We start from the raw sequence: 14099 nt of genomic DNA on the forward strand, positions 1-14099 counted from the left end.
ACATACTAAATGTCTGAGACAGTCCATGATTTCTCACTACAATGTTTTACCAGCGAAACATACAGTTGAAGTCGGAAGTTTACATACACCTTAGCCAAATATATTTAAACTCAGTTTTTCACAATTCCTGACATTTAATCCTAGTAAAAATGCCCTGTCTTAGGTCAGTTAGGATCACCACTTTATTTTAAGAATGTGAAATGTCAGAATAATAGTAGAGAGAATTTTTTATTTCAGCTTTGATTTCTTTCATCACATTCCCAGTGGGTCAGAAGTTTACATACACTCAATTAGTATTTGGTAGCATTGCCTTTACATTTTTTAACTTGGGTCAAACGTTTCGGGTAGCCTTCCACAAGCTTCAAACAATAAGTTGGGTGAGTTTTGGCCCATTCCTCCTGACAGAGCTGGTGTAACTGAGTCAGGGTTGTAGGCCTCCTTGTACGCACACGCTTTTTCAGTTCTGCCCACAAATGTTCTATAGGATTGAGGTCAGGGCTTTGTGATGGCCACTCCAATACCTTGACTTTGTTGTCCTTAAGCCATTTGCCACAACTTTGGAAGTATGCTTGGGGTCATTGTCCTTTTGGAAGACCCATTTTCGATCAAGCTTTAACTTCCTGACTGTCTTGAGAAGTTGCTTCAATATATCCATATAATTTTCCTTCCTCATGATGCCATCTATTTTGTGAAGTGCACCAGTCCCTCCTGCAGCAAAGCACCCCCACAGCATGATATTGCCACCCCCGAGCTTCATGGTTGGGATGGTGTTCTTTGGTTTGCAAGCAACCCCCTTTTTCTCCAAACATAATGATGGTCATTATGGACAAACAATTATATTTTGGTTTCATCAGACCAGAGGACCTTTCTCCAAAAAGTATGGTCTTTGTCCCCATGTGCAGTTGCAAACTGTAGTCTGGCTTTTTTATGGCGGTTCTGGAGCAGTGGCTTCTTCCTTGCTGAGCGGCCTTTCAGGTTATGTCGATATAGGACTTGTTTTACTGTGGATATAGATACTTTTGTACCTGTTTCCTCCAGCATCTTTACAAGGTCCTTTGCTGTTGTTCTGGGATTGATTTGCACTTTTCGCACTAAAGTATGTTCATCTCAAGGAGACAGAACGCGTCTCCTTCCTGAGCGTAATGACGGCTCTGTGGTCCCATGGTGTTTATACTTGCGTACTATTGTTTGTACAGTTGAACTTGGTACCTTCAGGCATTTGGAAATTGCTCCCAAGGATGAACCAGACTTGTGGAGGTCTACAATGTTTTTTCTGTGGTCTTGGCTGATTTCTTTAGATTTTCCCATGATGTCAAGCAAAGAGGCACTGAGTTTGAAGGTAGGCCTTGAAATACATCCACAGGTACACCTCCAATTGACTCAAATGATGTCAATTAGCCTATCAGAAGCTTCTAAAGCCATGACATCATTTTCTGGAATATTCCAAGCTGTTTAAAGGCACAGTCAACTTAGTGTATGTAAACTTCTGACCCACTGGAATTGTGATACAGTGAATTATAAGTGAAATAATCTGTCTGTAAACAATTGTTGGAAAAATTACTTGTGTCATGCACAAAGTAGATGTCCTAACTGACTTGCCAAAACTATAGTTTGTTAACAAGAAATTTGTGGAGTGGTTGAAAAACAAGTTTCAATGACTCCAACCTAAGTGTATGTAAACTTCCGACTTCAACTGTAAGTATTACATAACTATTTCATGAAGCTTGGTATACATTTATAATTGTGTGGCAATAGTATTGCCAAATCAATGATACATGCTAACGTTAAATGTTATCCCTTGACACACCACTTTCCGAGAAAAACATAGGGAGTAGTGAGAGGGCTATTACTATATAGTAAATCATGTGATAGCGTGCAGAGTTTGAGTACACTTGATGGTCTCCAATGCACGTGAAATCTCAATGTGCAAAAACACTATTTCTCAATTAAAACAAATTCACACACACACACAATCACACACACACACACACACACACTGGCCAGTTTATTAGGTACACCCATCTAGTACCGGGTAAGACCACCCTTTGCCTCCAGAACAGCCTGAATTGTTCGGGTCATTCTACAAGTTGTCGGAAACGTTCCACAGGGATGTTGGTCTATGCTGACGTGATGGCATCACACAGTTGCTGCAGATTGGACGGAGGTACGTTCATGCTGTGAACAGTTCATTCTAGCTCATCCCAAATATGCTCTATTGGGTTGAGGTCTGGGGACTGCGCAGGCCACTCAAGTAAACTGAACTCACTGTCATATTCCAGGCAATGTTTTTCCATTCCTCATTTGTCCAGTGTTGGTGATTGCATGCCCACTGGAGCGGCTTATTCTTGTTTTTAACTGATAGGAGTGGAACCCGGTGTAGTCGTCTGCGGCAACAGCCCATCCGTGACAAGGATCGATGAGTTGTGCGTTCCGAGATGTCGTTCTGCACATCACTGTTGTAATGTACCAATATTTGTCTGTTTGTGGCCCACCTGTTAGCATGCACAATTCTTGCCATTCTCCTTCGACCTCTCTCATCAACGATCTGTTGTCGCCCACAGGACTGCTGCTGACTGGATGTTTTTTGTTTGTCTCACCATTCTCTGTAAACCCTAGACACTGTCATGCGTGAAAAGCCCAGGAGGGCGGCCGTTTCATACCACGCTCAAAGTCGCTTAGGTCACTCACTTTGCCCATTCTAACGTTCAATCGAACAGTAACTGAATGCCTCGATGCCTGTCTGCCTTCTTTATATGGCAAGCAACGTGACTCACTGTCTGTAGAAGCGACTCCTTTTTGTGAACAGAGTGGTATACCTAATAAACTGGCCGGTGAGTGTATATACATTCATGCTACACATACATCATAACTGCTGCTACCAGACTCTTATTTACTATAGCTAATACTGCACAATTGAAACACTTGCCCCCAAATCCCCTGTTCCCTGATACATGTGTAAATATTGTATTATAAATTGTGCCTTCCTGTATTATACTTATGCTAAAATGTCCATTCTATTCTACATGTTTTTATCTGAAAGACTGCTGTCTTGTTTCAAAAGTTTTTTTTCTGCATCATGAACAACAGAAACTGGAAGAGCTGCTGAGTTTCAGTTTCTCATGATAAGACCATGGTGATTATGAGAAGTAATGTGTTTTTAAAGTAAATGGAAAGTAAACAATATCTGATAAGAGACTATGATCCTTGCTTTAATAACCATGACAACATGACACTGCATGTAAAGGTGTTTCATCACGGCAATGACAGTTGGCCTAACATGCTATTTTTCATGGCTTGAAAAGTGTAGTGTTTTATGTGATCATTGTACACCACTGTAATGTTTGCCAAGTTATACACAGTCGCTTCAAATACCTTTGACCAAATGAAGTCATTTGAAGCACATTTGCTTTTATTTGGCCTCAGAAACAGAACAGCTAAACATGGCCTGCAGGAGCACTAATAGTGCTTCCTGACTATGGATGCTTAGAAATCGTAGTTGGGGACAACATATATTTCACTGGTGGGAAATAGTACTACGTAAGGCTTTTTGGAAGCATTAGTGTCTTAGTGGAAACTTGGCAAATCACAATAAACACACCAGACCAGTTCCCTCTCTGTGTTGTGGTCCTCAATAGGTCTGGTGATTTAGCTGCTAGTGCCAATTCACAATGGGAATCACGACATACAGAGATGCAGATGTACTGTGCTAATAATGATCTAGAACAAAGTCCTTTTTTTCTGCTTGCTGCAACCACATGCATGTCCTCTGCTCAAAGTTTGTCAAGATGGATGGATGAATGGATGCTGTGACAGTTGAATACGTGACTCATACAGGATGAGGAAGGATGATGTACATGTGAGAGTTATTCCAAGGAAAACAGATCCCTCGCAATATCAACAAGGTATTCAAGCAAATCAACAAGGATGTAGTTTCTTAATGTGGCTATTGTCTGAGAAGTGGCTTTCATTTGAATCTGATCGGATGAGTACAGTATGCATGGGCTGGCTGGGCAGAATAATATTTACATAGGATTAGGCTACCATGTTATCAATATTGAATAAAGGAAAATCTGCAACACATTGCAGGTGTTGATTTTCTTCAGCATTGTAATAGGTAAATATAGATAAAGTGACACAGTTATTGATTTTAGAGGTTGTGAATGTGAGTCCGGCACTCTCCCTTTCCAGGTACTCTGATGACCACATGTCCGGATATCATGTGGTTAACTGCCCTTAACACTAATCTAACACCAACATCAACCCCAACCTGAACCCTAACCAAAACCCCAAACCACACACCACACTGCTGCATAGGATGGTTGTGGTTTAAGTTCTGTGCAGTAGGATGGTCTAGGCCTATCTATATACAGTGGGGGAAAAAAGTATTTAGTCAGCCACCAATTGTGCAAGTTCTCCCACTTAAAAAGATGAGAGAGGCCTGTAATTTTCATCATAGGTACACGTCAACAATGACAGACAAATTGAGAAAAAAAAATCCAGACACTCACATTGTAGGATTTTTAATGAATCTATTTGCAAATTATGGTGGAAAATAAGTATTTGGTCACCTACAAACAAGCAAGATTTCTGGCTCTCACAGACCTGTAACTTCTTCTTTAAGAGGCTCCTCTGTCCTCCACTCGTTACCTGTATTAATGGCACCTGTTTGAACTTGTTATCAGTATAAAATACACCTGTCCACAACCTCAAACAGTCACACTCCAAACTCCACTATGGCCAAGACCAAAGAGCTGTCAAAGGACACCAGAAACAAAATTGTAGACCTGCACCAGGCTGGGAAGACTGAATCTGCAATAGGTAAGCAGCTTGGTTTGAAGAAATCAACTGTGGGAGCAATTATTAGGAAATGGAAGACATACAACACCACTGATAATCTCCCTCGATTTGGGGCTCCACGCAAGATCTCACCCCGTGGGGTCAAAATGATCACAATAACGGTGAGCAAAAATCCCAGAACCACACGGGGGGACCTAGTGAATGACCTGCAGAGAGCTGGGACCAAAGTAACAAAGCCTACCATCAGTAACACACTACGCCGCCAGGGACTCAAATCCTGCAGTGCCAGACTTGTCCCCCTGCTTAAGCCAGTACATGTCCAGGCCCGTCTGAAGTTTGCTAGAGTGCATTTGGATGATCCAGAAGAGGATTGGGAGAATGTCATATGGTCAGATTAAACCAAAATAGAACTTTTTGGTAAAAACTCAACTCATCGTGTTTGGAGGACAAAGAATGCTGAGTTGCATCCAAAGAACACCATACCTACTGTGAAGCATAGGGGTGGAAACATCATGCTTTGGGGCTGTTTTTCTGCAAAGGGACCAGGACGACTGATCCGTGTAAAGGAAAGAATGAATGGGGCCTTGTATCGTGAGATTTTGAGTGAAAACCTCCTTCCATCAGCAATGGCATTAAAGATGAAACGTGACTGGGTCTTTCAGCATGATCAACAATGATCCCAAACACACCGCCAGGGCAACGAAGGAGTGGCTTCGTAAGAAGCATTTCAAGGTCCCGGAGTGGCCTAGCCAGTCTCCAGATCTCAACACCATAGAAAATCTTTGGAGGGAGTTGAAAGTCCGTGTTGCCCAGCGACAGCCCCAAAACATCACTGCCCTAGAGGAGATCTGCATGGAGGAATGGACCAAAATACCAGCAACAGTGTGTGAAAACCTTGTGAAGACTTACAGAAAACGTTTGACCTGTGTCATTGCCAACAAAGGGTATATAACAAAGTATTGAGAAACTTTTGTTATTGACCAAATACTTATTTTCTACCATAATCTGCAAATAAATTCATAAAAAATCCTACAATGTGATTTTCTGGATTTTTTTTCTAATTTTGTCTGTCATAGTTGATGTGTACCTATGATGAAAATTACAGGCCTCTCTCATCTTTTTAAGTGGGAGAACTTGCACAATTGGTGGCTGACTAAATACTTTTTTTCCCCACTGTAATTATATATTTTGTCATGTGGTTTTGCCATTTCTTCCCATGCCCTTTTCTATTCTGCATAGGACACTTCGGTCTTTTCTAATTTCCTCCTAACAGTGTGACTAACTGTAAGTCGCTCTGGATAAGAGCGTCTGCTAAATGACTAAAATGTAAATGTAAATGATTGCCAGCATGTGTGGCTGTCATCGATGGCCACTCGCAAATTACGGCTCAACCTTAACAAGCTTTTACCATGCCTTAAGAGCAGTTCCCTTTCCTCCCCACTTCAGATCCCTCAACAGCTCCACAGTGCCTCCGCCGTGTCTCCCAGCAGACCACATCCTAGAGAACTACAGTGCATTTGGAAAGTATTCAAACCCCTTGACTTTTTTCCACCTTTTTTTACGTTACAGCCTTATTCTAAATTTGATTAAATTGTTTGTTTCCCTCATCAATCTACACACAATACCCCATAATGACAAAGCAAGTGCTGCATCAGATGACCTGGCCTCCACAATCATCCGACCTCAACCCAATTGAGATGGTTTGGGATGAGTTGGACCGCAGAGTGAAGGAAAAGCAGCCAACAAGTGCTCAGCATATGTGGGAACTCCTTCAAGACTGTTGGAAAAGCATTCCAGGTGAAGTTGGTTGAGAGATTGCCAAGAGTGTGCAAAGTTGTCATCAAGGCAAAGAGTGGCTTCTTTGAAGAATATCAAATATAAAATATATTTTGATTTGTTTAACACTTTTTTGGTTACTACATGATTCCATATGTGCTATTTCATAGTTTGAAAAACATCCCTACAGCATGATGATGCCACCACCATGCTACACCGTAGGAATGGTGCCAGGTTTCCTCCAGACGTGACGCTTGGCATTCAGGCCAAAGTGTTCAATCAGACCAGAGAATCTTGCTTCTCATGGTCTGAGAGTCCTTTAGGTGCCTTTTGGCAAACTCCAAGTGGGCTGTCATGTGCCTTTTACTGAGGAGTGGCTTCCGTCTGGCCACTCTACCATAAAGGCCTGATTGGTGGAGTGCTGCATAGATGGTTGTCCTTCTAGAAGGTTCTCCCATCTCCACAGAGGAACTCTGGAGCTCTGTCAGAGTGACCATCAGGTTCTTGGTCACCTCCCTGACCAAGGCCCTTCTCCCCCGATTGCTCAGTTTGGCCGGGCGGCCAGCTCTAGGAAGAGTCTTGGTGGTTCCAAACTTCTTCCATTTAAGAATGATGGAGACCACTGTGTTCTTGGGGACCTTCAAGGCTGCAGAAATGTTTTGGTACCCGTCCCCAGATCTGTGCCTCGACACAATCCTGTCTCGGAGCTCTACGGACAATTCCTTCGACCTCATGGCTTGGTTTTTGCTCTGACATGCATGCTGTCAACTGTGGGACCTTATATAGACAGATGTGTGCCTTTCCAAATCATGTCCAATCGATTTAATTTACCACAAGTGGACTCCAATCAAGTTGTAGAAACATGATCAATGGAAACAGGATGCACCTGAGCTCAATTTCGAGTCTCATAGCAAATTGTCCGTAGAGTTCCGAGACAGTAAACAAAGCTTTTCTTTATTTTTTATAAATTTGTACACATTTCTTAAAATCTGTTTTCGCTTAGTCATTACGGGGTATTGTGTGCTGTAACGTAACAAAATGTGGAAAAAGTCAAGGGATTTGAATACTTTCCGAATGCACCATGGCAAGATCCAAACGCTTGTACTCTCATATGAGGAATTCTGCCTACTTGTAATCCCATGATTATGATGTTGAGCAGTAATTAAATGACACTGATGTAAAAGATACCACTTTGTGTTTACGGAACATTTTTAAAAAAATCCCTTATTTATGCAAATGTTCTGCAGTGCCACAGTGACATACAGTACTGTAATTGCGGTACGCTGTACTTTCTGGCTAAGGACAAACATATTCAAATCATATCCACCATGCATTTGCATGAACCCAGACAGCTTCTGACAGCTTCAAATACATACCGACATAGTAAAATAAATGAAAGTGTGGAAAGATGCAAAGCTAGAGCGAAGCCAGGTGATGAGTGTGCTATTATATTACCATGCTGGCAGGACAAGAACCAGTCATTCAGGTTGGAGCGCTACGCTGATAGTTGACTTATCACTCTGAGTCAGTTGGACAAATACAACTGCATTATCGTTCATATGAAGACAGCAAATTCCATTTCTTTCCCATATATTCAGGAAGGTGGAAGAGAGAGTGCAAGAGTGTGTGCGAGAGAGAGAGAGAGAGAGTGTGTGCGAGAGAGAGAGAGAGAGAGAGAGAGAGAGAGAGAGAGAGAGAGAGAGAGAGAGAGAGAGAGAGAGGGAGAGAGAGGAGAGGGGGAGAGCAAAGGTAAAATAGTTTAGAGGTGAAAGGGTCATCTCCACAGAAAACAAAGTGGTTAACCCTCAAAACCTGACCAGTGACCCTCCAAATATTTCCAGATAGTGGTTAACTGCATTAACTGGCACATTGTTGCATCCGGTAATGTCCCTCCTCTTTCATATCAATCTAACGAAGGCAGTTACTAAGTTAATTGCAGGTTAGCTCATTTCTAACTGAGAAGCACTGTCAATGCCAAAATCAAATTGTATTAGTCACATACACGGTCTACAGCAGGAATAAAAGGTGCAGCGAAATGCTTACTTTCTAGCTCCCTAAACAGTGCAGTACAATATCAAGCAATTTATTTCCAACCCCTTCTTCCCATGTTACTATTCTTTACAACCGAGACTCTATTCACAGAGTGTATCTTAGTGATTAAGAAACAGGAATGTAAGAAAACGTGTTTGATGGGCGATGGCATTCCAGTCAGAATGCATCTTACATTAGGGCCTATCCTTTGTGTTGTGAAGCGGATATTGCGTCATGTTCAGTCCTCCACATGATCATACTTTCCATGCATTCTTTTCTTACGACATCTCACACTGCTTGATTAGATAAGATTGGTTTAGTTCATCAAATATATGTTTGTCTCTACAACAGCTAATGGGTGGGGGGTGGGGGGATTTGAGGCTTGTGCTTAGGAGTGAAATACGTTTTTAATTGTATGAAGTGTATTACAGTCATTTCCTTTGATGTTGCTGTAACTTTTATCCTGAGACTTGGAGAATTTTTTAGTGGATAGGAAAGACCCCAACTCAGAAAAGGGTTGAAGGCCCCATGATAAACAAATGTTCATGTTGACAAAACAAGGTTTCAAACTCACCCTCTGACCAATCCTATGCTCTTCAGTCCTCTAAACTTTATTTTGGTTTTGGAGGGACTTGGTGTGCCTCTACATCATTGGCTCACCGCCTCACCCTGAGTTAAAAATGGAAGCACAAGCACTCTCAGTAGTGTTAACATTTACACTACACAGCCAATTACATTCCCTAGCACTGCCTTTACTCCCTCAGGCGCTTACCATCAGCGGATGGGCTAGTCAACTGTTTACATAGAGTGGGCCAATCATGTTACAGATCTGTTACTCTAGGCCCACCTTTCTAGCATGACGATATCAGAGAGGAACTATAAAGTGCTCTGACTGCTCTAGAGGGAGGTAGATTAATTTGACTGCTATAGTCAGGGCTATATTCAGTGTTTTACCACAGAATCATGAGAGAGTGTGTTGTATCAGAAAGGGACATGGCATGTACAGACTGTATGAAGGCATCAGATTTCTTTATTGATAAAAAAGGAATCAAGTAAGTTATTTAATGATTAATGTTTGTGTTATTACAGCTGGTTGTTATGACATTGTTCAGCAATGATAGCAGTCACATTATCCTAATATAAATTATTATATTTTTCAGGAAGAGAAACTGGAGGACAAGGATACGCTATCTCTTGAAGATCACCTCTTCATCTTCTTCTTCAAAATGCATGGCAGGAAGATCTTACAGGTGAGGCTCAGGGATCTGAATCATGTACTATTATGGATGTAAAATAAGGAGTATCATAAGGCTCTATATCCTAATAATGATCCAACTTAATATGTATCACTATAAGCAGTATTTACTACTACTACTACAGTATGCTTCTTGTACATGTTGCTCTAATATTACTCTCCTTCCTCAGGCCAACAGTGGAGGAAGTCAACCAATGGGCACAGTCACTTGACAAACTCCTGAGTCACAAATGTAAGTGACACCCACTGTGTGTTACAGCTCACATGATAGCAGCATTATTGTATGAAACGAGCACTAAGGTCATAGGGTAACAATCTATACGAATGAAGTGAGTAAACTTTAAGTAAAGTACAGTTGGATCTAAACTGCACCTCTGATTGGTTGATATTTGACCCTTGACCTCAACTCAGCTTGAAGGCTTCTTCCACTGCTTGAGAATTGCTTTGACATTCCCTCTCTGTTCTCTCTCCCTCATTCCTACCTCCTTCTCTCCTGCAGATGGAAAGGCAGCATTTCGGATATTCCTGAAGTCAGAGTTCTGTGAGGAGAATATAGAGTTCTGGATGGCCTGTGAGGAGTTCAGGACCATCACGTCTCTAGGGAAACTGTCGTTGATGGCCAGAAGCATCTATGAAGAGTTCATCCAGTGTGATGCTCCTAAAGAGGTGAGATTACCTTTCACTACTGTTAGTTGTTTCTTATTTCCAAATCACATCTATCTAATGCCAATGTGTGATTATTCTGATTGTGCAAAGACTTATTGGGGTTCTTGTCTCTATGTTTGGCTGCAGATCAACCTGGACTACCAGACGAAGGATGCTATCGTCCAGAGCCTGCGTCTGCCCAGCCTGACGTGTTTCCTGTCCGCCCAGAAGAAGGTGTTTAACCTGATGGAGAACAACTCGTACCCTCGCTTCATCCACTCTGAGCTCTACAAGGAACTGTGTGCCGTCGCCAGGGGAGAGGGGAAATATCTCAAGTCTTAAGATTACCACTCGCAATAATTGGCTATGGAGTCACGCATTACATGAAGTTGCACTGACACCATGTAGTTACATGGAATGTAAAACCATTTCACATTTGAGCCATGTGGTCAATGGCAATGCTGTAGTTCACTATTTATAAACAGTACTGTAGTGTAGGAAGTACAGCGAATAACTAACTGTAAATAGCTTTGCTTTTACACTTGAAAATGTTTTATTCAACTGTGCATCCTTGGTTTTGCAGAGTGAGACAAAACAACACCAGGACCTTTGTGCACATCATTATGCAGATCAGATGTAAAGTCATTTTGATATTGGCTCAAAATGGAACTGCTTATCTGGTTGTGTTTGAATGCACTTCAGTCAATTTCACCAAACACCAGTACCGGTAAATAACTGGCTACTAACTATTTGCAATTGAGTGCATATGATGCGCGCAAGCACTTTCTGGGACCAGTCGTATAGGTTTACATTGGCAACTGTTTTGCTGGAGAGGTGAATGGAGGTGAATGTTTTGCACTGCATAGAGATGTTTACACTAAACATTGTAGCGGAAATGGCTTTAACCATTCCAATGAGTACAGTTCATTATGGGTGAACTTGCTGTAAATAAAACTAATGACAGAGGTAAAGGTATGGTGGCAGCTGGACTGCAACGCTATTGTTTTTCATTATTTATCTTTTGTTAGATACATACATGTCAAATGTGAAGTCGAATAAAATTATGTTGAATTCAGAAACAATGTACTTTCCAGTTACTGGGCCCTGACGGTTTTAACACAGTGGTATTAATGATAAAAAGATCACAGATCCAACTGAAATAACAAACCATAATTTCAATATGACAGCGAATGACTGTCCATGACATGATAAACTATACGTTATACCTTACAATTTCCCAGTAGTAGGCCTACCTTGAGGCAGCTGAGGAAGGGAATGTTTTGGTGTAAAGAGATTACATATGAGGTCTCCCCAGTCTTCCCCTTTCCAGGACAAATATTTACTCAACAAACTCAAACGTCAAAGATATAAATACCTGCATCAGATCAACTCTTTCCTCACAACTCCTGGATGAAATCAATCTACTGTACTCTACCAGTAAAATAACGTCTGCACAACACGTAATTCTGCTTCCATTGGAACAGTGTGTTCACGCAGCAGGATGGGCTCATATCAATAAGAGGTTCCAGTAAGAATTGTTCTGTGGTCCACATGCAAACGAGAACATCATGACTGACGTAATGTACTGTATCTCTGTACCGCTGAGAATGTGCAGACTTTGTGTCACTTTCCTGACATGACAGAGCGCTGTTAGTAAGGATGTGCATGAGCTCATAGTAAAAGCTGACACTGAGCAGACAGCCAGACACCTCTCCTCTCTGACAGCTGGCCTGTAGTACTAGGACCCATGGCTTGTGTTGATATTTCACAGGCCTAATATAGGACCATTTCTCTCCTAACACATCTCAACCCAAACAGCTCAAAAATAACTCCATACACTCCTAACATGCAGACGTAATAAGACATCCAGCTAATACATTAGTCCAAACAGACCAGAAACAACTGAATATGTTTCTTAGCAACAGGCTAATAGTTTTGCAAAAGGGCAGGTTTTTCCCCACTAAACGTCCAGTCAAAACTGTGCTAGAACTATCGTGGTGGATACTAATAGACCACCACAAGAATCAGAAAACATATATCCTTTAATGTCTTTCTCCCTGAGTTTGTGCTTAAGCTATATAAGACCTCACCCATATCAGGACAACAGAGTACTACAACGTATGTTCCTAACTGTGCAGAGATGTCAGTGACAAAGCACTTAAAACCTTAAAATAACATCTTAAAGCACATTTGGAATTTATTCCAAACATACACTATCTATTCTTGACACATGCACGTGCCCTATTTTCAGGAAGGTGTACTACACAGAGTAAGTGTTTCTTCTATTCTTTTGGGTGCGAAACCTGTTTTATATGCTCCTACAGTGGAACTGGCCAGGCCTGCAAACAGCAGATTCTGCTCCAAGGAGTGCTTAGGTTCTTGTATACACAGAAAGGATACACATAGAAGAGGGTAAGTTGTAAACGTCAGCCTAAGAACAGTAAATTCAAACCGAGAAAGGCATGAGTAAAGCCTCAAACACATCATTTCTCAACTATTAGTACACAAGGAGCCGTAAGATTGAAGAGGTTTCATGCTTGAAATGGACTCCCAAGTTTCTTACAGCACTCAAAAGGTCCAGATTTCATTTTTTTGCTAAATATAGGGTGGCAACTTGAGAACAGAATCTACAGCACCCAACTAAAAGGAAACAAATACATTTTCTAATCTTATCTATTGCAGAAAAACTGATAATTCCTTATATATAAATGCATGTTCATTGGCAGCGCTTTAATGTACATTAAAGATGCAGAGTGGTGCAGTGGTCTAAGGCATCGCAGTGCTAGCTGTGCCACTAGAGATCCTGGTTCCAATCCAGGCTCTGTCGTAGCCGGCCGCGACCGGGAGACCCATAGGGCGGTGCACAATTGGTCCAGGGTAGGGGAGGGAATGGCTGGCAGGGATGTAGCTCAGTTGGTAGAGCATGGCATTTGCAACGCCAGGGTTGTGGGTTCAATTCCCACAGGGGGCCAGTATGACATTTTTTTATTAAAATGTATGCACTCACTAACTGTAAGTCGCTCTGGATAAGAGTGTCTGCTAAATGACTAAAATGTAAATGTAGGCTACAGATCAAGCATACTAAAACCAAGTTACAAATTTCATCACAGAACCTGGTTATCAGTGAAGGACAGCGTCTGTGTGCGTCTCTGACTGTCTGCAAGTCATGGCCCTACGCCTGCGTGCGAGGCACAATCTGCAGAAGGTAAAAGGAGGAAATGACTGTTTGATGCGGTTTGCTATGGTCTGCCAGTGTTGTGGACATGGCTGACTACAGCTAGCCAACTCTGCGTCATTGTGTCAACCTAATGTCACGTGGTCAAAACTCACTGCGCCAGCTAAGAGGTTCAGCAAAGGTCTGTAAGGTGAAACATGACTAATGTGCTGATCTAAATAATTTTAACCTGGTGAGGTATGCTTATTTAAGACTGAGTGGCACTTATCTAAAGACAGTTGGATGTGACACTTTTGCTTGTGTACAATCAATTCTTGATACAGTGCCTTGCAAAAGTATTCATCCCCCTTGGCATTTTTCCTATTTTGTTGCATTACAACCTGTAATTTAAATGGATTTTTATTTGGATTTCATGTAATT

The 14099-nt window shown here is 41.6% G+C and overlaps 1 protein-coding gene across 1 annotated transcript; it reads left to right on the forward strand.

Annotated features, from left to right (window-relative positions):
• The first annotated feature begins 9510 nt into the window (after positions 1-9510).
• rgs2 (regulator of G protein signaling 2) lies at positions 9511-11580 on the forward strand. The gene is made up of 5 exons (XM_084162909.1): positions 9511-9656; positions 9765-9854; positions 10030-10091; positions 10359-10525; positions 10652-11580. Exons 1-5 carry the CDS (start codon positions 9568-9570, stop codon positions 10844-10846), a joined length of 603 nt encoding a protein of 200 aa, XP_084019035.1. The 5' UTR covers positions 9511-9567; the 3' UTR covers positions 10847-11580.
• The last annotated feature ends 2519 nt before the right edge of the window (positions 11581-14099 follow it).

The sequence above is a fragment of the Coregonus lavaretus genome (assembly GCF_964263955.1).
Source record: "Coregonus lavaretus genome assembly, chromosome: 6".
Taxonomy (NCBI): domain Eukaryota; kingdom Metazoa; phylum Chordata; class Actinopteri; order Salmoniformes; family Salmonidae; genus Coregonus; species Coregonus lavaretus.